Source organism: Microcebus murinus, chromosome 9, assembly GCF_040939455.1.
Source record: "Microcebus murinus isolate Inina chromosome 9, M.murinus_Inina_mat1.0, whole genome shotgun sequence".
In the NCBI taxonomy this organism is placed as follows: domain Eukaryota; kingdom Metazoa; phylum Chordata; class Mammalia; order Primates; family Cheirogaleidae; genus Microcebus; species Microcebus murinus.
In genome coordinates, this window is record NC_134112.1 from 103,482,519 (window position 1) to 103,506,153 (window position 23,635).

Genomic DNA, 23,635 nt, shown 5'->3' on the forward strand with positions numbered 1-23,635 from the left:
GGATCATTTGAGCTCTGGAGTTCAAGACCAGCCTGAGCAAGAGCAAGACCCTGTCTCTACTAAAAATAGAAAGAAACTAGCTGGACAACTAAAAATATAAATAAAAATTAGCCAGGCATGGTGGCGCATGCCTGTAATCCCAGCTACTCAGGAGGCTGAGGCAGAAGGATCACTTGAGCCCAGGAATTTGAGGTTGCTGTGAGCTAGGCTGACGCCATGGCACTCACTGTAGCCTGGACAACAAAGTGAGACCCTAATTAAAAAAATAAATAAATAAAAGAGCTGGGAAAACGTTCTGTATTTGGACAAAGTCTGTCCCTCGTGCCCTGGTCCCATGGGGACTGGGCCTCGGGCGGGAGCCGGCTGTTTTCTGGAGCGGCTCCTTCATCTTGGGAGGAAAGCTGTGCTCGTGGGTGGGGGTCCGTGCCCAGTGGGTAGAGCCCTCACTCCCAACGACGTGAGAACATCGCGGGAGGGAGCCCACCCACCGGGGACCCCACACGCGGTTGCTCCAAGGTAGCGTTGTCCTCCCGCCAGGTCCTCAGCTGTTCCGTCTGACCTCCTTGTTTAATTACATCTTCAGTTTTTTTTTCTCTTACAAAAAAAACACAACTTTCCTGAAATATAATCCACACACCATACAGTCCACCCTTGCCAAGTGGAGGGTCCGGGGGTTTCAGGTGTGCTCTGGGCTCTGCGACCCCCACAGTGCGTCTCTGAACGCCAGGTCGGCACCGGGGGGCAGGGCGCCCGCGGCCGCCTGTCCCCACCCCGCTCCCTCCGCGCCTTCGCTTGTTCCTCGTGAGCCTCCTCACACCGCGGGCGGCCCGTGTCTGCCATGTGCTCAGAGCGCCGCGTCCCCAAGGCCCGCCTGTCCCCACCCCGCTCCCTCCGCGCCTTCGCTTGTTCCTCGTGAGCCTCCTCACACCGCCGGCGGCCCGTGTCTGCCATGTGCCCAGAGCGCCGCGTCCCCAAGGCCCGCCTGTCCCCACCCCGCTCCCTCCGCGCCTTCGCTTGTTCCTCGTGAGCCTCCTCACACCGCCGGCGGCCCGTGTCTGCCATGTGCCCAGAGCGCCGCGTCCCCAAGGCCCGCCTGTCCCCACCCCGCTCCCTCCGCGCCTTCCACTCCTTCCTCGGGAGCCTCCTCACACCGCCGGCGGCCCCGTTTCTGCCATGTGCCCAGAGCACCGCGTCCCCAAGGCCCGCCTGTCCCCACCCCGCTCCCTCCGCGCCTTCGCTTGTTCCTCGTGAGCCTCCTCACACCGCGGGCGGCCCGTGTCTGCCATGTGCCCAGAGCGCCGCGTCCCCAAGGCCCGCCTGTCCCCACCCCGCTCCCTCCTTGTTCCTCGTGAGCCTCCTCACACCGCGGGCGGCCCGTGTCTCACACGTGCCCAGAGCACCGCGTCCCCAAGGCCCGCCTGTCCCCACCCCGCTCCCTCCGCGCCTTCGCTTGTTCCTTGGGAGCCTCCTCACACCGCGGGCGACCCGTGTCTGCCATGTTCCCAGAGCACCGCGTCCCCAAGGCCCGCCTGTCCCCACCCCGCTCCCTCCGCGCCTTCCACTCCTTCCTCGGGAGCCTCCTCACACCGCGGGCGCCCCGTTTCTGCCATGTGCCCAGAGCACCGCGTCCCCAAGGCCCGCCTGTCCCCACCCCGCTCCCTCCGCGCCTTCGCTTGTTCCTCATGAGCCTCCTCACACCGCGGGCGACCCGTGTCTCGCATGTGCCCAGAGCACCGCGTCCCCAAGGCCCGCCTGTCCCCACCCCGCTCCCTCCTTGTTCCTCGTGAGCCTCCTCACACCGCGGGCGACCCGTGTCTCGCATGTGCCCAGAGCACCGCGTCCCCAAGGCCCGCCTGTCCCCACCCCGCTCCCTCTGCGCCTTCCGCTCCTTCCTCGGGAGCCTCCTCACACCGCGGGTGGCCGAGTCTCGCATGTGCCCAGAGCGCCGCGTCCCCAAGGCCCGCCTGTCCCCACCCCGCTCCCTCTGCGCCTTCCGCTCCTTCCTCGGGAGCCTCCTCACACCGCGGGCGACCCGTGTCTCGCATGTGCCCAGAGCACCGCGTCTCCAAGGCCCGCCTGTCCCCACCCCGCTCCCTCTGCGCCTTCCGCTCCTTCCTCGGGAGCCTCCTCACACCTCGGGCGCCCCGTGTCTGCCATGTGCCCAGAGTACCGCGTCCCCAAGGCCCGCCTGTCCCCACCCGCTCCCTCCGCGCCTTCGCTCGTTCCTCAGGAGCCTCCTCACACCGCGGGCGGCCCGTGACTCGCATCTGCCCCGGGGCGCCGAGTCCCCAAGGCGCGTCCACGTGGCAGGGGCTCCACGCCTGGCTCCCCCACCCCGACCCAGAAACACGGAGAAAGCGGGAGCCTGTTTCTCACCCGCCTGACGAGACAGGAAAATCGCGGCTCAAGGGATAACGCGTTTGCCGACCCGCAGAGCAAACCCGGGCGGAGGGTGGCGGAGAAACAAAAGGGCAGCGAGGGACCCGCTCTCCCCGCCACCCGCAGTCTGGAACGCGCGGCAGACGCGGCACACGCGTGTGAGGAACGCGATCCCCCGCCCGCGCCGACCTCGCCTTTCCTCCCCTTAACACGCTCGTCCCGGCTTGGAGACAGCCTGGCGCGGCGCGGCTCGGCCGGCAGGAGAGAGGCGGACACCGGGCAGCAGCCGCGCCGGCCGGCGCGAGTGGCACTCACCGTCCACGCAGAGCTCCGCCGGGCCGCAGACGCCGTCCTCCAGCAGGCAGCCTGGCGGGAAACAGAGGAGAGACAGGTCAGCGCGGCGGGAAGGGCCTGGGCGGCCGGCGTCTCCAAGGGACGTGCGGCCACAGGCGGGCCGCCCTGGCCCGGGCGCTCCCAGACTGCGCACGCGGGCCCGCTCCGCTCCGCCCCGTTGGCACAGGCGGGTCCCGGCCCCGGTCTGCGCGCCGAGCTGCCTGGCTGGGGCGGAGTTTGCCGTCCGCATCAGCACGAGAGACAGAGACGACGGGTTTCCGGGTCCTTCTCTCCAGCGCCCCATGCCGGACGCACACCTCGGGCGCCCCACGCGGGGAGCGGAGAGCGAGAGGCCAGGGGCGGACGCTGATCCACGCAGAGCCGGGCACCATCAGAAGCCAACGGTGGCCACTGCCCAGAGGGGAGGGGAGGAGGAAGAGGAGGAAAAGGAGCCCCGTGGACACCTCGCAGGGCAGTCCCCACCAGGAGGACGCGGGAAAGCTTGCGAGGCGTGAAGGGGAGACGGCGCCAGGTGCGTTGCCCATCTAGGGGCCGGGGCTCGTGCCTGGCTCGCACCTGGAGAAAGGACGCTGAGGACACAGAGCCCGGGGACGAGCCATGTCAGGCTGGGGTGTGAGCAGGAGCCACGAGAAAGGGGCCCCAGGCCCGACCTGCTGCAGCCACGCCTGCCCCAGCGGAGGGCTGCGCACCAACCAGACTGGGGGCGCTCTGAACACACTGTGCCTCCCCGCCAGGCTGAGCACACGTTCCCGCCAAAGCACAGCGCCTTTGTCCCTGCGTGTCCAGCTGACGAACTCCTACTCATCCCCCGAGACCCGTCCACAAGTCCCCACGACCGTCCTGGCAGACCAGCCCTGCCCGGGGAAGGCATGAGGGCTGCCGTCCCCAAGCCCCAGGCCACAGCCCCGCACCCGTCCACAGCCTGTCAGGGACCGAGGCCACGCGTCACGGCTTGAGCCCTGGCCCCCCTCCCACCATCTGTGGATAACTGTCTTCCAAGAAACCGGCCCCTATTCCCAGAGAGGTTGGGTCCCCACACTGCTGTGACTGTCAACCCAAAGACGCATCGTCCTCGCCTGACTATGGGATTCTTGCATGTAGGAGCCACGTAAATTCTCGTTTTGCCTCCTGCCCTGTCTCCCTGCCTGGCCCACGGCGGGAGTGGAGGTGAAGGAAAGAACAGAAGAGCAGACAGGCCAGAGACGGCGTCCATCGCTGAGGACTCTGAAGTCCTGAGCTACTCTGAAGTTTAGTGTGCTCTAGAGGGGCTGGAATGACGTCCCCACGGCTGGGCGTCCGGCCACATTGAACCAGTGCGGGCTGAGCAGGGCGCAGAGCGGGGACCTGCAGAGGACACGGGAAAACCCTGCCCAGAACCGCCAGGGAGTGGCAGGAGGAAGCGTCTCACGCTGTCCCTGGGTGGCGTCAAGAACCCTCCCCGGGTGGCTGTGGGCCTCTGCGCGGTTCTCCCCCCTCCAACTGGAGGCGGGAGGGGTCCCCGGCCCAGCCCTGCACACTGCAGGCGGCCACTGAGAACAGCAGGTCCACTCCCAGCACGGGTCTCGTCTCCTGGAGTCAGGGCGTGACTCCGTGGCAACGGTGCATCCATCACTCCTTAACCCCGGAGCGTCCGTGGCCTGCCCCGAGGGGGCCGGCCCAGACCTGTGGCGCCGGCGCACGCTGCTCCCCAGCCCCCACCCCGCTCGAGAGTCGTTTCTTCCTCTGATGCACGTCTGCGCCCGGCTGGGGGCAGATGGCCACGAGAACCGGCCATGAGGACCGTGGTTCTGAGACTCCACCGCGGCGGGGAGCGCCAGAGAGTCGCCTGGCTCCTCCAGCCTCAGACACACTTAGCGTCTCGGAGACCCTCACAGGCTCAGCACCCGCGGCCACTGAGGCACACAGAGGGTCGCAGCCTGTGGACGGGGACGTGGTCATGCAGGGCCATGGACGGGGACGTGGCCGTGCGGGATCTAGAGGTGCAGTCGGGGAGCCGGACGGTGTCTCTGCACCTGGCCAAGGTGGCACCACGGGGCGCGGCCCAGGGACCCTACAGAGCAGATCTGGTGCCACAAGACAGGGAAGGTGGGACGCAAGGACACACATGGGGACACACGTGGGCACACGGCGCAGGCGGGAGACTCGAGTTCCAACTCTGAAGGTGTCTTGTGCAGGTGACAGGTGACAGAATTCTGCCAGAGAAGGCACGGGGAAGAGGCCCCTGTGTGGCTCCCGTCTCTGCTTTCGTCACGCTGAACACGCTTGTGACCCGGAGGAGACTCTGGACCCCCACCTGGGAAGGCCACCGGGACCGGCGAGTGCCCAGCTGGCCCGTTCTGGGACACAGAGGAAACCCCCGGCTCTCCTGGGGAAAAGGCAAAGGTAACGGTGACGTTTCAAGGTGCTCGTTGCTGCGTTGCCAGTGTTATGTGTGTTTCTGCCAGTGTGCTAATTTCACTGCTGACTTACTTGTGTCGTTTGCTCTAAAATTGAGAAAGAACATAATTCACTTCAAATACCAGCCACCGACTAAGAGGAATTATGACTATAAATCACTAAGGTTCTTTCCCAGGCAGACCCTGCTCCCCACGCCTCAGACTCGCTCCCTCCGCAAACCGGCCCCTGCGCCCCTGCCAGGCACGTGGGAGCCCCCTGGACCTGCATGCTGGTCAGCGCTTGTGGACGGTCCACGCCGAAGTCCGCACGTCGTTCTGAGGCTGAGTGCTAAGTCCACAAGGACAGTCCGCAGCGGCCCCTGGGCCCTTGCCTGTGTGGCGCCCACACTTGGAACTAGAGCCTTAACTGCCACGTGTCGTCCACACCGTCCCATGAGAAGTTGGACACTTCCAGAATTCCCAAACTGTTCCTTTGGCCACACACCCAGAGCAGGGCCACAGAGCACAGGGCTCCTCCCCATTCTGTGTCCACGGCTCTCCCTCCAGCTTCAGCACACAGGTGCAGGTACACATGCACACACATGCACACACACGTGTGTACACACATGGGCATATGCATACATACCCACATGCACAGTCATACATGTGCGCATATGTGGACACATATACACATGTGCACACTCATGCACCTGTACATATACATGCACACACGTCTATGATGAATACTCATACATGTGCGCACACATACACAAGTGCACACGTGCACCTGTACATATACATGCACACACGTGTGACAAGTACACATGCACACATGTGGGCACATATAACACGCACACGCCCTGATCCTTTCAGTTTACATTCTGCTTCCTCTGTGTCTTCTCGGAAACCGAGCGGTATCTTGTCGCCATCTCAGCGCCTCTTTTCTCTCCTCCTGCTGGAAACAGACCCAGGTCTCCGCGAGGAGCAGACAGACCTGCCCCGAGAGCCCCATCGCCCGGGAGCATCCACGCAGGGCCCGTGTCCTGTGGGGGGACGGTCCACGGGAAGAGCCAACCGCCTGTCGCTCACGCTCTGCTCTCCCTTCCCTCCCCGTCTCAAAACGCGAAGAGGCGGCGCAACTGTGCGCAGTCAGGGCTGGCCCTGTGGCGTCTCCACGTCCATTCCAAGCCGGGGCTGCAGTCAGCGCGCCGGTGGAGCTGCGCACCTGCTGCCCCCGTGCCCGCGGCTCCTCCCTCTCTGCGCGACCCAGAGGCTCCACTGACCCTGCCGCGCCAGCGCGGCGCCTCCTCCTGGAAGGCCTCACGCGCCTCCGGTTCCCGGCTGAGCAGGGCCCCTGCGATGACACCGCCCAGGCCCCAGCCTCCCTTCCCACGCATGCGGCGCCCCGCGCTGTCACCGCTTCATGGCTCGGTCCTCCAAACGAGGAGACGAGACTGCGCAGGGCAGAGGCGGGTCTGCCTAGTTCCTGCTGCGCCGTCCATAACACAGGACTCAACAGACACTCGTGGGGCCACCCGGCCGGGACGGCGGCGCTTGAGGGGCTGGAGATGGGGCCTGGACATGCAAACGCCAGCACGCGCCTTGGCGGGCCGCGTTTCCCTGCTCAGCCACGGGAGGAAGCAGAAACGTTAACTCAGCGCAGTCGGGACTGGCCGGGAAAGGCTTGGGTTCCACCTCCCGCAGCAGGCGGACCTGCCAGTCAACAGGGAGGGAAAACAGGACTCCAGGCTCCTGGGGTGGCAGGAAAAGCAGGCGGCCATGCGGAGGGCCACCATCGGCCCCCAGGACAGACAAGGCGGGCGCCGTGCACTCTGGGGCTCAGAGGGGCTGAGGACACGCAACTCGGCTCCAGGACATTCGTCATCCAGGGGCAGTTTCGAACCACCCCACCCCCACTGCCCACATCGCGGAGTCCCCGGACTACGGCGCAGGACAGCCGCAGAGTCGCCCCAGCCGGGCGCTGCCCAGCGCCTTCACCAGTACCGGGAACTGCCTGAGTTTACTTCATTTTTTTATTTTATATTTTTTATTTTATTTTATTTTTTAGTTTTATTTTATATATTATTTATTTATTTATTTATTTATATTTTTATTTTTTGTCTTATTTTTTACTTTTTATTTTATTTTTTATTTATTTTATTTTTTATTTTATTTATTGATTTATTGAGACAGAGTCTCACTCTTGTTGCCAGGGATAGAGTGAGTGCCGTGGCATCAGCCTTGCTCACAGCAACCTCAAACTCCTGGGCTCAAGCGATCCTCCTGCCTCAGCCTCCCAAGTAGCTGGGACAACAGGCATGTGCCACCATGCCCGGCTGATTTTTTCTATAAATTTTCAGTAGTCAAGTTAATTTCTTTCTATTTTTTTTTTAGTAGAGACAGAGTCTCACTCTTGCTCAGGCTGGTCTCGAACTCCTGACCCTGAGCGATCCTTCCACCTTGGCCTCCCAGAGTGCTGGGAGTACAGGCATGAGCCACCGCGCCCGGCCTACTGCCAGAGTTTAAAGTCACTGCAAACCTGGAGGGCACTCTGGATCTTAGGTGGGAAGGGGAAGAAAATGGCAAAGACGGCCCTCAGCACCCACAGCCAGCGCATGCACACCTACCCCGTGAGTGTGGGGTTCTCCAGCTGTCCCAGCCCAGCCGCACTCAGCCGGACACTGGCTGGCTATCCCTCCCGAGAGCAGAGCTGCTCTACAAATAAGTCACAGACGCTCGGGCACGCGCTCCTTCCCTGCCAGCCCTGCCCACTCAAGGGGCCCGGGGCACGGCGCTGTGGCTGCCCTGAGGGTCTCAGGCTGGACCAGCGTTCTCCGTGCTGGTCTGGATGGTTCTGGACCTTCATCCTAGAGACATTGAAGAATCCAGTGGTGGCTGGGCGCGGTGGCTCACACCGGTGATCATGGCACTGGGAGGCCCAGGCGGGAGGATCGCTTGAGCCCGGAAGTCTGGGGTTGCGATGAGGCCACTCCAGCCTGGGGACAGAGCCAAACCCTGTCTCAGAAACATCGTCCAGGGGCCACAGACTGTCCCCAGGGGAGAAAACGCCCCTTTTTCTCCAACGCCCCTGTTACCATTGGGGTCCTATTTCCACAAGTGTAAGGACGTCCTCCCGCCCCGAGTGGCAGGTGAAGGAAGTGACTCACTCAGAGAAGAACAGGGTCGCCCGCACGCCGGCTCCCTCTGCAGCCGCCGCCTGTGCCATGCCGGCGCCGTGGCGCTCTGCAAATCACACCCATCTGCTCTCATTGTGTTCCCGGCCTCACTTGTCATTAGACTGAAACCAATTTTTCCCGTTCGGTGTAATTACCATTCTGCCAAGCACAGGAGTTCCGAGTGGGACACGTGCCATGGGGACGTTTCGGTTTAATGAGCTTCTCGGAGGCGACACAGAACGGTTTCTAAAACTCCTGAGCTGTTCCCAGCTCAACGTTGTCATCTCTCCCTGCAAAACCACAGCGACGCCAAGGGAGAAAAGCATTTTCCAGCCATAAAGCTGCCCCTTCCCAGCGCCTTGCAGGGGGAGAGTCACACCACGGAGGCCGGAGAACTCCAGTCTCCTAAAGAAAAATGCCACTCGGGGCCGGGCGCGGCGGCTCACGCCTGTAATCCTAGCAATCTGGGAGGCCGAGGCAGGAGGAGTGCTCAAGGTCAGGAGTTTGAAACCAGCCTGAGCAAGAACGAGACCCCATCTCTACTAAAAAATAAAAAGAAATTAATTGGCCAACTAAAAATATATAGAAAAAATTAGCCGGGCATCGTGGCACATGCCTGTAATCCCAGCTACTCGGGAGGCTGTGGCAGGAGGATTGCTTGAAGCCCAGGAGTCTGAGGTTGCTGTGAGCTAGGCTGACGCCACGGCACTCTAGCCTGGGCAACACAGTGAGACTCTGTCTCAAAAAAAAAAAGGAAAGAAAAATACCACTTGGGACCTTGGACAGATACGTCACAGCCGGGTCCCACTGGCCCTGCAGGACAGAGAGGAGCAGCCAGTGGGAGACCGGAAGAAAGATTCCAACTCCGTGAAATTCCCCCAGCACTGAGATACAAAAGGTTGAGGACGCACCCCTCCCTGGGAATTGCCATCCACGTCGGTCTAGGCTTTGAGTCCTCCTTAAGAGCGTGAATTGTTTTACAATTCATGCTCCTCAGCAGACGGTTTCTAGACCAGTCTTTCCTGGACGCCTGCAGCAGGTCCCCACTTTCCACGTGAGAGCCTCTCACGCACATGCCCCAGGGCCCTCGCGGAAGGGAAAGGCCTCTGCCGGGGCTGCGGTGGCTCCAAGCGGATTCTCCCAGCTGCACGGACTTCAGTTCTGCGTCATGGCAACGGTGCAATTTAAAGAAGCATGTTTTTTTTAACCACTTTGGTACGGCGCTCACCGGCCTCAAAACCTTGCCCACAGCCGGCACTCACAGTCCGCACGGTAGTCTGTGCTCTGCATCAACAACAAATCCGTTTTGCTCTTGTGTGATGAGGAAAGCTTTGAAGCACTTAAAGCTTGTTTTACTTTACAGGCAGCTTTACTTGTCATGTAAATCAGAATAGGTAACATATACGTATATGTCTTCATTATGTTATTTTTTAATGTTCACAATGTTATTTTGATAAATGAAAAATTAGAAAAGTCATATCACAGCTGTCAGCTAAAGTCGCTGTGTGCGGCCATCTGCAGCTGCCAACTATAGTCCATGCTGGTCCCGAAGTGGTCACAAAACGATTACAGTTCCTGGATTTCAAAAAAAAAAAAGTACAACCAATAGAAACAAAAATACAAAAAACGACAGAGCAGCACATTGTCAGAAAATGCAAACCCTGCCTTGGCCACGACCAGCCAGGTAACCCTGAGCGTGTCCCGGCTTCCGAATCCGACGACCGTCCCTGCCACGTAAGGACGCGGTGAAGGATTCCCGGGGGCACCACGCAGACCCACAACGCTCCGCCCGGGTTCCCTGGGACAAGACACAGGAGGGGGATTCGACCAGTTTCTGAATCCCTGCTGCTCTGGTCACGCTCCTGTGACGTGGCTTCCCGCCACGGAGTCACCCAGAACCACAGACACACAGATTCCCACTCCCCACCCCGGGTGGTCCCAGCCCCCGCTGGAGTCCGGCTGGTCCCTAACCAGCTGTGTGACACAGACAAGTCGTCTGACCTTCCCAGACTTTGGATTTCTCATCTGCGAAATGGGACCTAACTTCTAAAATCACATCTAGTCACACTGAAATTCTACCGGTCTCCAACCTCTCAGTCAGACGACACATGTCCTAAGTCAAAGTCCCTCGGCAGTGGCACACCGGGGTCTTTATACCCACAGCGGCCTCAGACGCGAACTGCACAGCCACTCAGCACTCCCAGGGCGGGGCTGCCCGGCCCCCGCATGTAGGGACCTTCCTGCCGTTAGACGTGACCTGGACCTCAAGTCCAGGTGCAGTTTCAGACACGCATGAGCCGTACAGCCCGAGCGCCTGCTCTGCAGGCGGAGCCCTGCGACCCTGTGTCACCACCATGCTGACCCGGCCCCTCCCCAGCGTGGGCAGCCGCAGCCGCTCTCTAGGGACACTGCGATCAGACGCGCCCCTCCCCGGCTCAACCACACCGTCCCCGGCGAGGAATGGATGAGTGCCGGCGCCCACTTCCTTCCAGGAGGAAATGTAAACGTGAGCTCATTCCCCACGAGCAGGGACACGTGGGGGCAGGACCCTTGCCTGCACCAAACCCACAGCTCACAGCCCCAGCCGGCACCGGAACAGTCAGCCCTCAGGGGGCGTGGCCTTCACACCCCTCGCACCTGCGCCTACCTCTGGTTGAAACACCCGTGTGTAGACGGATGGACACGTGCAGGTCGGGCCGCATTGCACAGCTCGAGGGTCATCAGGGTGGTGGCCCTGGCCAGCAGGACGGGTCCTCGTGCAAAGGAACAACTGCACACGGACACCCGGGAGAGCCCGCTCGAGGGTGAGGGCAGAGGCCGGGACGGCGCGTCCACCAGCCACCCACCACCCAAGGTCAAACGTCCCGAGTGGAGAGAGGCCTGGAACATTCTCTCCCCTGTAGCCGCAGAGAGAACTGCGATCTCGGACCCAAATGCAGAGCCGTGAGAGTCGCAGTCTGTTGTCCAAGACGCCCAGGTGCGCCGTGCGAAATGCACAGCCTGGCCAAGACGTAGCTCACCTGTGGATGCATCCACGCGGGGCAGGAAGAAGAGACTGGGCTGCAGCAGAGAAGGAGGCAGTGGGGCCGGGAGACGTGGGCCAGGCGCGCAGAGAGGGAGGCGTAGGGCCGAAGGGAGCCCAAGAGCAGAGCCACTGCCTCCTGGAAAAGTCTGGAAGGGACTTTCGGGCCCGTGTGAGGAGCCGCCGCCTCCCAGAGGGTGGACCCGGGCCGTGGTCGGCACCTCCAGACAGCCCTGTTGGCCTCAGCTCTCGACCTGCAAGGGCTTCGCCGTGAACCATCCAGGGACGGGCTCTGACACAGCGGGGCCGGGGCCGCGCAGGGGAGCGGGCGGCTCGCGCCTCCCACCAGCATCCAGGGCGCCCCCGCAGAGCGGGCAGGGCGGCACCTGCTCCCCAAAGAAGGGGTCTGGAGCCCGGGGTTTCGGTACCTGGGCACCTGCCACGCAGAACATGCAGCCGCGACGTGAACAAAACCGTCGTGCAGGCGCAGAGGCAGCAAGGGGGCGGCGCAGGTACTGCGAGCAGGGGCCCTTTCTGGACTCGGGGCGGGAGGGGGGATGGCTGGGCCGCCTCCCGCACCCCAGTAGGCGCAGACGCGTGCAGGACGCCGCCTTGCCGGAGCAGCAGCTCTGTGCTGCCTCCCTCGGTCCTCAGGGACAGACGCTAATAGCGCAGCTTAATTACCATTCCGCTTGATTGAACGTATGGCAGGGATTTCACCGCTCCCCTGTCTAGCACGTCCTCCCGGCTGTCCGGGCCCCACGGTGGCCCATGGCCTCTCTCCCTCGTCTGACACTCACATCTTTGCTGACCTCGACCCGCCAGGACCCGCCCTGGCAGGCCCCAACATGCCCCAACACGCCACAACATATTCCAACACGCTCTGCACATGCACACCCCAACACGCCCTGGCACGCCCCAACACGCCCCAACATATTCCAACATGCTCTGCACACGCACACCCCAACATATCCCAACACGCTCTGCACACGAGCCCTCCTCCCCAGGGCTCCGAGGACAAGCCCGAGCGCCCAACAGGGAGACCCGCCCCACCCGCCAATGCGCCAGGATGCCAAGCCGCGGGGGCGGAGGGTCAGACGCCAGGTTCCCCCCGAGGGGCCAGTGCACCTGTCCTGAGCGCCGACAGGTGACTTGGGAGCCAGCAGATTCATCATGACAAAGTCACTGTCACACACGTCTTCGATCTTAGAAAGGGGAAGGAACAACGCGAGTGGAAGATGAGAAACGACACGATAAAGTCATTGGTCTAAACCCCAAAGGCCCAAGACGCAGGCTGGGAGGGACTACACAGAACACGGCACAAGACACAAAACAAAGCCCAAAATCAACGACACAGTGCACGTGAGAACCCTGTTATTGATGACGTCGAGGTGAACGTGTGTGTGTTAAGCACGAGCAGGTTTCCATCTGGACACACGGCAGAGAGAACGCATGGCGCTTACTGCCGGGGGAGCAGCTGGTGAGACCCACCCCAGGTCCCGCACACCTGGGCCCTCCCTGACCCCTCCCCACCCAGCGCCTGGCCCGGGCTCAAGCCGGGAGCCAAACTGTGCAGAGCGATGCTCTCTGGGTGGTTTGTCTGGGATGTCCCTCCTGCTGGCAGTGGAGGGTCCTTCGAAATGTCAGAGTCTCACTGTGTTGCCCGGGCTAGAGTGCTGTGGGGTCAGCCTCGCTCACAGCAACCTCCAACTCCTGGGCTCAAGTGATCCTCCTGCCTCAGCCTCCCCAGTAGCTGGGACTACAGGCATGCGTCACCATGGCCGGCTAATTTTTCTATTTTTAGTAGAGATGGGGTCTCAATTTTGCTTAGGTCTCAAATTCTGCCAGCAGCCCACGCTGAGGCTGGGGGACAGCCAGTGTCCCTCCCGGAGGCACTGCCAGGTCTTCTGCAGCACAGGCGTGGTCTCCCCAAGTCAGGAGCAGTGGTCTCCCATGGAAGGGGCATGGTATCCCCCGAGGCAGGGGTGTGGTCTCCCGTGGAAGGGGCCTGGTCTCCCTGTGAATGGGGCGTGGTCTCCCCGCAGCAGGGGCTGCTCTGATCCACTTAGCAGAGGGACTGTCCCGGGTGTGAGGAGCCAGGCATAGCCACGCCAGGTGGACCACTGCGAAGCCCTGAGCCCCGAGCCCCCAGGGGGACGCCGAGTCCTGCACAGCGTGGACTGGCAGGAAGCAGTGACTGGCCGAGGACAGGCCAGCGGGTGTCTCATGGGCAGGGAAGAGGACCAGGGTGGTCCTGCCTCCCATGATACCTGCTGGGGCTCCGCGGGGCCAGAGCAGACCAGCCAGGGGGCCGGGGGCCAGGCCGGGGACGAGGGGTGCACAGGCCTTGGCACAGCGTGGACCGGGGACAGTGGGGGACACGGCGCTCCAGGCTGCTCCTGCCTGCAAAGTGCCCACCGGCCGCCCCGCGAAGCATGTTTCTTGAGTATAAAGGTGAGCGCGAGGCTCAGGTGCCCTGCTGCGGCCCCTGGCCAGCTCACGGCTCAGCTCTCGCTGGGTCTCTGGGTTTGATTTCTGAACTTCCTTTCCTTGTCGCACTCGCAGCTTTCCCCTTGACCCCACGAACTGACTTTGCCGTTGCAAATTCCAGCGGCAGAACCGTTTCTTACGAGGCTGAAAAGCAATCATCACATCGGAGCTGGTAAGAGAAAATATTGGTTTGGTTTTTTTTTTTTGGTTTTTTTTGAGACAGAGTCTCACTTTGTTGCCCAGGCTAGAGTGAGTGCCGTGGCGTCAGCCTAGCTCACAGCAACCTCAAACTCCTGGGCTCGAACGATCCTCCTGCCTCAGCCTCCCGAGTAGCTGGGACTACAGGCATGCGCCACCATGCCCGGCTGATTTTTTCTATATATATTAGTTGGCCAATTACTTTCTTTCTATTTGTAGTAGAGACGGGGTCTCACTCTTGCTCAGGCTGGTTTTGAACTCCTGAGCTCAAACAATCCTCCTGCCTCGGCCTCCCAGAGTGCTAGGATTACAGGCGTGAGCCACCGCGCCTGGCAGAAAATGTTGGTTTTGATCATAATTTATTTCTCTGGCTTTGCAAGCAACCCCCGACCCCCACCCCTTTCCAGGCACTGACGTGGGTAAAACACCCCGCGGGCTTCGTCCCTGGCGCGCCGCGCAGTTCCCCTCGGGACGCAGCTCAGCCCCACCACGACCATCTCTAGAACCAGGATCTGGAAACTGCTTTCTTCTCCAGAAAACACTGAGGCGCTTTTTGTGCGTCAGGAACACGCAGCCAGGGCTGGGCACCCCACATTGAGCCTGTTTCCAGGCTGTTCCCCTCCCCCGTGGCGACGCGCCGGGCGCAGACGGCCGAGCTTGGCCAGTGCAGCGGCGTCCTCTGGCCCACGGCCCGGCGTGTCCAGTGGCCACGTGCGTCCACGGCACCCAGGGGGGCGCGACTGTGAACTTGCAAAGGAAAAGGACCAGGCTTCACGTGCTGTGACTCTTGTGCCTTCTACAAACCGTGTATCTTAATCAATTCTCGTGGCGTCTCTCAAACACGCTGTGCCGCCCGTGGAAATCCACAGGGACGAGTCTCGCTGTTCCCCAGCCTCGGACAGGCCAGCACCGCCTGGGGGGGGACCGACGCCACAGCCCTCTGCCGTCTGAGCCCCCGCCCGGCTCTGCGCAGGACACACCCGCGCCCCCCACCCACAGGAAGGGGCTGCGTGGCGTGCAGAGGCGGGACCTGCGAGTCTATGGGCACCTGCCGCGCGGGCGCTACCCCACGGCCTCTCGCACCGTCTCACCATCCACACCAGCCGTGACCTGCGTGTGTCACCCCGTTTGGCAAGTGAGGGAGCTGACAGGGCAGGGACCCCAGCCCCACCCTCGACCTGCTGAGCTCAGCCTTTCCACCACGGGATAGGCGGGCCCCCTCCTCTCCTCTCTTCTGAGGGACCTGAATCCGCAGGTGCAGGAATGTCAGCGCCCCCACCCCCGCTTGGAGATGGCCCACCTTCTCTGGCCAAACCAATGGATGCCTCCCACGTATTGATTTATGACTTTACCTGTAACCCCTGTCTCCCTGAAATGTATAAAGCCAAACTGTGACCCAGCCACAGTGAGTCCACTTGCTCAAGGCTTCTTGGCAGTGGCTCCGGGTCGCGGTCCTCAAATATGGCTCAGAATAAATCTCTTTAAAATTATTTTACGGAGTTTGGCTTTTTTCCGTTGACGCTTGCTAAAGCTGCCACACTGAGAGTCCAGACAGAACCTCGGGACTCGGGGCAGCGGCTTGGGAGAAGCGGACAGGAGCCCTGAGACTCCCCTCTCCCCTCGCAGGCCCCATAGCCTGAGTCCAGGACGGCTCAGAACTGCCAAAGCACAGTCAGTTTACAGGGTGGGCTGGTCTCACCTGCCTTTCAAAACAAGCAACACCCCATTACCAGCACCCACTTACAAACGACCCATTAATGTGCTAATTACCGACATTTATATGTTTGTCACATAAGATCCCTAAGGAAGAATGGGAGACAAAAAAGGTGTCTGTCTGCCTTGAAGTATGGCCTTTAGAGAAAACAAAACTGCATGCATTTCTAGGCTTTTCATTAGTTCAAAGAACCCCGCAGCTGTCTTCCCTTATTGATTTCTTGTTCTTATCTCGGGTCATAAAAAAGCTACACTGGCGGGCGCGTGATGGCTCCCGCCTGTAATCCTAGCACTCTGGAAGGCGGCTGATCCTTTGAGCTCAGGAGTTTGAGACCAGCCTGAGCAAGAGTGAGACCTTGTCTCTACTAAAAATAGAAAGAAATTAATTGGCCAACTAAAAATATATAGAAAAAATTAGCCGGGCATGGTGGCACATGCCTGTAGTCCCAGCTACTCGGGAGGCTGAGGCAGGAGGATCGCTTGAGCCCAGGAGTTTGAGGTTGCTGTGAGCTAGGCTGACGCCACAGCACTCACTCTAGCCTGGGCAACAGAGTGAGACTCTGTCTCAAAAAAAAAAAAAAGGCTGCACAAATGATGGCCCAGGCACTGTCCCTTCCCCTGTCACCGTCCCTGCGCTGGGACTACCGCCCGCAGCACAAAGGACAGGGCTTCGCCCGGGACCATTTTCAAATTTAGCCAAGAAGCCAGACCAGCTTTTGGTTCCCAAGCCGCCGTACTACCACTCCGTCAAAAACCCCGCAACCTGTTTTCTCTTCTTTCAATATTAATTTCTGTTCTCAGTTTGTCAGATATTGACGATTAGAATCTTGGAAACCGTGTTTCACGGGACGCTGGCACGTGTCGGTGACAAACCTGTGCTTCGGGTTCTGTGTGCGGGGGAGTGGGAGGAGTGGGGGGGTCCCCTGTTCGCTCGTCAGGGCATTTGCGTGGTTCCCAGGACCACCGGTCCCCACGGCCACCGGTCCCCAGGGTCACCGGTCCCCACGGCCACCATCCAGGACACACCAGAGCATCTCTGAGAATCAAGACACACGGACTCCCGAGCTCTGGCGGGCGCTGCTGCCGGAGAGCAGCAAACACGCACAGCCAGAGTGCGGCTTCAGGGGCGGCTCCTTCGGGGCTCAGCCCTGGGCCCCCGACCTCCCCCTACAGACAGTGAGCAACAGTCTGATGGGGGAGGAATGAGGAAATGTCATAAAACTCTTATCCTCAAAACAGCATCTAGCCACACCGTCTTCGTAATGAATGCCCTCATCGGATTTCGTCTGCGGAAAAGTCCCTTCGAACCTGCAGACACGCTGGTCCTGTTCAGTGTGTCGCTTTTCAAACGAGGAGACTAAGCCGGGCGCGGTGGCTCACGCCTGTAATCCTAGCACTCTGGGAGGACGAGGCGGGTGGATTGCTTGAGGTCAGGAGTTCGAGACCAGCCTGAGTAAGAGCAAGATGCCGTCTCTACTATAAATAGAAAGAAATTAAATGGCCAACTAATATATGTAGAAAAAATTAGCCGGGCATGGTGGCGCATGCCTGTAGTCCCAGCTACTTGGGAGGCTGAGGCAGGAGGATCGCTTGAGCCCAGGAGTTTGAGGTTGCTGTGAGCTAGGCTGACGCCACGGCACTCACTCTGGCCTGAGCAACAAAGCGAGACTGTCTCAAAAAAAAAAAAAAAAGAAGAAGACTGAGGCCCAGAGAAGGAAGGGTGCACCATCAAGGTGGCCGCTCCCAGCCCAGCATGGAGCCCACCGCCCAGTGCCTGCCTCACCTTCCCCTCAAACCCTGGCCTAGAAGGTGGATGAGGAAAGGGACACACAGGGACGTGCTACCGGCTCAGCACCGCACCTGCCCACACGCCGACCCCAACACGCCTGCGTTCGTGGTCACTGTGCGTGTGCAGCCCTCCAAGACCACATGTCACAGAAGCTGAGTTTTTTACTATGTATTTTATTTACCTTCCTGTGGTATCTAAACATACCCTGACATAGGATGAAAAAGATAGGGTTGAGGGTAATCACGTCGTCTAAAAAAAAAAATGTTGCCAAGATGGCGGAACGATTGAAATTACGTTTGCACCTGGGAACACGCAGGCACGGACATGATCTCGAGTCAGGTGCTGCGTTTCCCAATCACGTCATATTTACGTGTGAGGCCCGCTTGCGAACGCAGTAAGTGCTGGGAATATTTAATACAAACAAATATTCGGTGCCCGGCGCATAGGCCAGGTCCCCCTCCTCCCGTGGCTGGCTTGCCCAGGAGGGAGGGGACCCATGAGTGATGTTGGAAAGAAACCCAGAGGGACGGCACCGGGTCTCGTGGACACCCCACCCAGTCCTTGATGTTAAGAGTCGGTTTTCCTTCCCAGCTAACAGCTTCCAAGTCCTCTGCAGGCACGGCGGCACGACTACCCTAGCAGGACGGGCGCACCTGTGCTGCCTTCCTCCTGTCACCACAGCCGTCGGAAGCTCTCCCTCCCCGGGGTGCTGAGCGCCCAGCACCCAGGCTCCTGGGGAACGTCCGCTCTCCTTGCCCGAGGGCTCGTTCCAGCAAGATCCAGGACCTCAGTGGGGCGTCAGGCGCCAGGGTTCCTGCCGCTTCCCTGCGGCAGTGGAGGGGAGGAGAGGAGCTCCCTCCCGTGAGGATGTGCACAGGGGGCTGGTACTTGGAGGGCCAAGCTGGACAGAGATCCCACTCACGGTTCTTCCACCCCTGGAGCTGCCATCACCCCACAAACCCACCCCAGAAGAACAGTCAGCCCCAGCTGCCCCCTGCAAAACGGGCCCTCACGGCCATGCAGCCACAGCACCTCCTGAGGTCCAGCTTGTCCCCCGTCAAAAACCCATCTCCACCAGAAGAAACCTGGCTTTCATAAATCGCCAGCAGATCCAGGGACAGTCTCCACTTTCTAGGTGGCTCTGTGTAGGGATTTGATAGTTCCCCATCATAGTTTGGTAGTTAAAACATTTGATCCTGCTACAATCCTTTCGAAAAATTAATAGGAAGAGCATAACTCCCCAGATCTCAGTAATTCTTAACCCACTGGCCCCCGGAGCAACAACCACAGGGCAGTTCCACAAGTGAGACCTCATGAGATAGAAGCAAGGTGGCCTCAATCCCTCCACAGAAAACCAAAGACAAGTGAACAGTGCCGAGATGATCCCCAGCAACATCCCAGGACTCAATCATGAGGGTGAGACAGTTCCTAGGGCCACAGATAAGTGAAAACACGCTAAGCAGAGGGTGAAGAATCAGAATTCCACATCCATGATGGCCCCCCAAATATGCCTGGCACCACAGATGCAGAAAACACCTCCAACTCATGGTTTCTACACTGGAAAAGTGAGGTCATGGTGGACAACCAGCTTCCCACCACCCTGGGTTCCCTGGCAGAGACCTGTCCCTGCCTCCAGCCACAGGAAATGCTAGGAGTGCCCGTGGGGAGAAATACCCGAGGATAGCCAGGGACAAGGTGGAGGAGGGAACGCCATCCCCTCCCCAGCCCTGTGCTCTGTAGCTCAGCCAAGGGGGACACCAAATCACAGTGGACGTCCACCAGCCCCAGGAGGTAGAAATTGCATTCCCCAAGTCCCTTGGGCATGAACCCCTAGCCGCCCTTCCCATACTGCCCAGATATCCCTTGGGCCGTCCCCATTCCAGACGGGCATTGCTCCGTGTGCTCACTAGAACCAAGGCAAACCTAGGCATGAGGTACCCTCTAGTACCAAAAAAGGAGGCAGTGACCTAGTGGATTAAAAACATTTAAAAAAAGGAAAAAAATCAACAGGTAAATTACAAAGAAACTCTAAGCAAACACATCTAATAAAAACCAAAACAAGCCAGAGAAGACTGAAATAACTAATTGTTCAATGCAATGACATATAGGTACATCTACAAGAAACAAGAACAAATAGGGAACCACGACCTCTTCAAATAGACAAACAAGGAACCAGGGACCAACCCTCATGAGACAGCAAAATGTGGGCTCTCTGACCAGGAATTCAAAACAATTTTAAGAAAACTGAGTGATCTCCAAGATAACACACAAAAGCAATTCAGAAATATCAGAGAAATATAACAAAGAGATTGAAATAATTTTAAAAATCAAACAGAAAACTCAAAACTGAGCAGTACATTTCCTGAACTGAAAAATCTAGTACAGGATGGATCAAGCAGAGGGAGAATCAGTGAGTGAGTCTTCAGACAGGCTTTTCAAAAATACACAGAGGAGAAAAAGTTTTAAAAGGATGCAAAGGAATGAAGATCACCTACAAGATAAAGAAAATTATCTCAAAAGACCAAATCTAAGAATTATTGGTATCCAAGAGGGAGCTGAGCAAGAGCAAGGGGTAGGAAGCTCATTCAAAGAAATAATAACAGAACGATATATATAAATATCCAGGTACAGGAAGGTCAGAGAACAACAATCAGATTCTACCCCAAGGTACAGAATAATCAAACTCTCAAAAGCCAAGGACACAAAGAGGATCCAAAAAGCAGCAAAAGAAAACAAGCAAATGACGTATAAAGGAGCTCCAATTCATCTGGCAACTGACTACTCAATGAAAACAATACAGGCCAAGAGGGAGTGGAATGACATTTTCAAAGTACTGAAAGAACAATAATAAAAATACTATTCAAAAATACTATATTCAGCAAGGCTATCCTTCAAATATGAAGGAGAGATAGAATCTTTCCCAGATAAACAAAGCTGAGAAAATTCACCACTACCAAAACTGTCTCACAAGAACTTCTAAAGGGAGTTCTTCAATCTGCAATAAAAAAACACTAACATGCAGAAAGAAAACATTTAGAGGTATAAAACCCACTGGTAAAATAAGGAAACAAACAAACTCAGAATTCTCTAATACTGTAACTGTGGTGTGCAATCCACTCATAATTCTATGAAGCCCAAATACCAAATCTATCAAAAACAATAATACCTACAGCAACCTGTGAAGAGATAGGTAATATAAAAGTACATAAATAAAGAGACTATAAAATCAAGATGTGGGGCAAATGGAGTGAAAGTGTAGAGGGTTGTTTTTTTTTTTAATTTTTTGTTTCTATTCTTTTCTTTGTGATCTAAGACAAGCTGTTTCTTTAAAATAATTTGATATATCTATGAGATGTTCTTTTGTAAGCTTCACGGTAACTGCAATGCAAAAACCTACAATAGTTTCACTAAAAATAAAAGTTAATGAATTAAAACATACTGCTAAAGAAAATCACTTAACCAAGAAGGAAGATGGTAAGAAAGGAAGAATGGAAAACAGGAATTACCAAACAACCAGAAACAAGCAACCAAATGGCAGCAGTAAGTCCTTACTTATCAGTAATAATGCTGAATATTAATGGACTCATTCTCCAATTAAAAAGCATAGAGTAGCTGAATGGATAAAGAAACAAGGCTCAAATATATGCTGCCTACAAGAAACCCACCTCACCTACAAAGACACATGAACTGAAAGTGAAGGAATACAAAAAGATATTCCATGCAACTACAAACCAAAAAAGAGCAGGAGCAGCTATACTTATATTAGATAAAATACAATAATACAGATCAAAGACTGTAAAAAGAAATAAAGGAGGTCACAATATAACAAAAAGGGGTCACTTTGGGAAGAAGAGATAACAATTATAAATATCTCTGCACTCAAAAACACACCTCCCAAGTACATAGAGCAAACGTTAATAGATCTAAAGGGGGAAATAGACTGCAATACAATAGTAGGGGACTTCAACACCCCACTCTCAGTAACAAACCGGCCATCCAGACAGAAAATCGAGAAAGAAACATTGGAGTTAAACTACACACCAAACCAAATGGCCTTCTCCTGTGTCCCCTAGGACGGACAGAGGCTGAGCCTGCAGAGCACACGTGCACTTCACGCTCCCCGCTGACAGCCCCACGGCCTCTGCGGACCGTCCTTCTCCGGGAGGCACCTGGCTCCCACCGCAACCCCCCACCCTACGACTCTGAGCCGGGGCGCCGTGAACCAGGCGGCCACCTCTCAGGCCTGAGCAGCCACCTGGGCTCCGTGGGCCACGCGTGTCACACGTGTACCCCACACAGGAAGGAAGCGGCCGAGCAGCAGCCTTTTCCAAGGTGGAGCCCGGGAGCCGGCTCCCCACAGGTCTCCTTGTCCCAGGGGGACAGGTGTGAAGGTCGCGGCTGCAATGTCCTGGGAGGAAGGGGGTGTCTGGAAGAACAGATGTCTGCAGGAATGGTTCGGGCTGCTGCTTTTTATGAAACAAGGAAGCTATTTCTGGAACCGAAGTGACGTAAAACCTTTTGACCTGAGTCGGGTGGGGACGCCTTGCCTCCCAGCCGTCGGGAGGGAACGGGTCCCCGCAGGCAGAGGGCCATCCTCACATGGACGCAGGCCCCCCTCTACATCTCCCCCAACCCCCAGGCCGTGCACCTGGCAGATCCAGGCGCTGGTCCCCGGGAGCCGGACACGATGACATGTAGCCCATCCAGCCTCAACGCCTGCCCAGTCCCCACGCTGAGCCAGCGGCCGGGCGAGGACCTTCTCTGCAGGATCAAGATGACACGCTGCAGGCAGCCGTGACCGTGGCCAAAGTCCAAGCCAACAGAGGCCACGCTGTCGGCTTGTCCGTGGCCGGGAGCAGAGACCCGCTGGCATGGAGCTCCTCTGCACGTGGGCGTGTGCGGGGGCCGCAGCCGGGGCCGAGGGGGACCGCCGCACAGGGCCCCGGCTTGACGGAGAAAGAGCAGCTCGGCCTTGGAGTTCTGGGATGGAGACGGCTTTGGAAACCACAGGAGAGCGCCACGTGTCCCTTCCTACGTGACGTGACCGTCCTGGCCCGAGGAAGATGCTGCCAGCAGGTTCCCCCTACACCCTCCTCTTCCTCTCTCAGGAGAGCCCAAGTTGAGAAGTTTTGAGATGACCAAGATTTGTTAAGCTTTTGTTCTAGGACAGCCACGGGGCCTGGTATGGGAGGGAGCCGGCCCGGGGCTCTTCCTCCCACACCCTCTTCCCGGGGGGCCGCCCAGGTGGCCTCACTGCCCCCGCCTGGAATTCGGGGCTGCCGGCGGTCCCGGGTCCAGATGGAGAGGGGCAGGTGCCCACAGGACTGTCCTAGAAAAGGCTGTGTCTTCAGACTCCTGCAGCCCTGCTCCGAAAACAGACGAGGGGGCCCCTGTGCTCCCAGGCCCGACCACGGCAGGCGTCTGGGGACAGACGTCCTCCTCCGGTCCTGCAGAGCCCGAGCGCAGGCACAGCGGGAGGGCCCCCCAACACTGCACCTGCCCTGAGCCAGGAGCCCCACCTGGGCCGTGGTGGATCTCCCGGTGCTAAGAAGAACAGATGTGGGGCCCGAGATGAAGTGGGGGGTGGGGCGCCGCCACGGTCCCCTCAGGCCACCTCGGGAGCTGCTCTGGGAAGCCGTGACCATGGCTCGGGGACGCCAGGCCTGCATGCTCCAACACGCCGCACCCCAGCTCGGACCACACACCCCGGAGAGGGCCGAGGTCTGGGTGGGGGAGGGGCCGCTGTGAGTCTACCGGGCACGGCTGAGGACCCCGCGCTCGCCCGGGGCTCCAGTGCCACCGCCCCGCGCTCGCCCTGCGTGGCTCGGCTGTTCGACCTCTGTGCGCAGCCTTCCTGCCGCTCAGCTTGCTAGTTTTGCTTCCTCTGCGCTTGAGGGCGAGGTTGCATTTCCCTCGTGGGCGTCACGGGCGGACGAGGACCCAGCGCCCCACCGAGTGGAGCTGTCTCATCTCTGCCCTTTTTTTTTTTTTTTAATTTTTAGACAGAGTCTTACTCTATTGCCCAGGCTAGAGTGAGTGCCGTGGCGTCAGCCTCACTCACGGCAACCTCAAACTCCTGGGCTCAAGCGATCCTCCTGCCTGAGCCTCCCGAGTAGCTGGGACGACAGGCATGCGCCAC

At 58.5% G+C, this 23,635-nt stretch overlaps 1 protein-coding gene across 1 annotated transcript in view; it reads right to left on the reverse strand.

Moving 5' to 3' along the window:
• The window catches only part of PTPRN2 (protein tyrosine phosphatase receptor type N2), a 595,476-nt gene that overhangs the window by 562,341 nt on the left and 9,500 nt on the right, over positions 1–23,635 (reverse strand). The window contains exon 2 of the mRNA XM_076006762.1: positions 2,695–2,745. Coding sequence (XP_075862877.1) covers positions 2,695–2,745 — 51 coding nt within the window. The remainder of the gene's footprint in view (positions 1–2,694; positions 2,746–23,635) is intronic.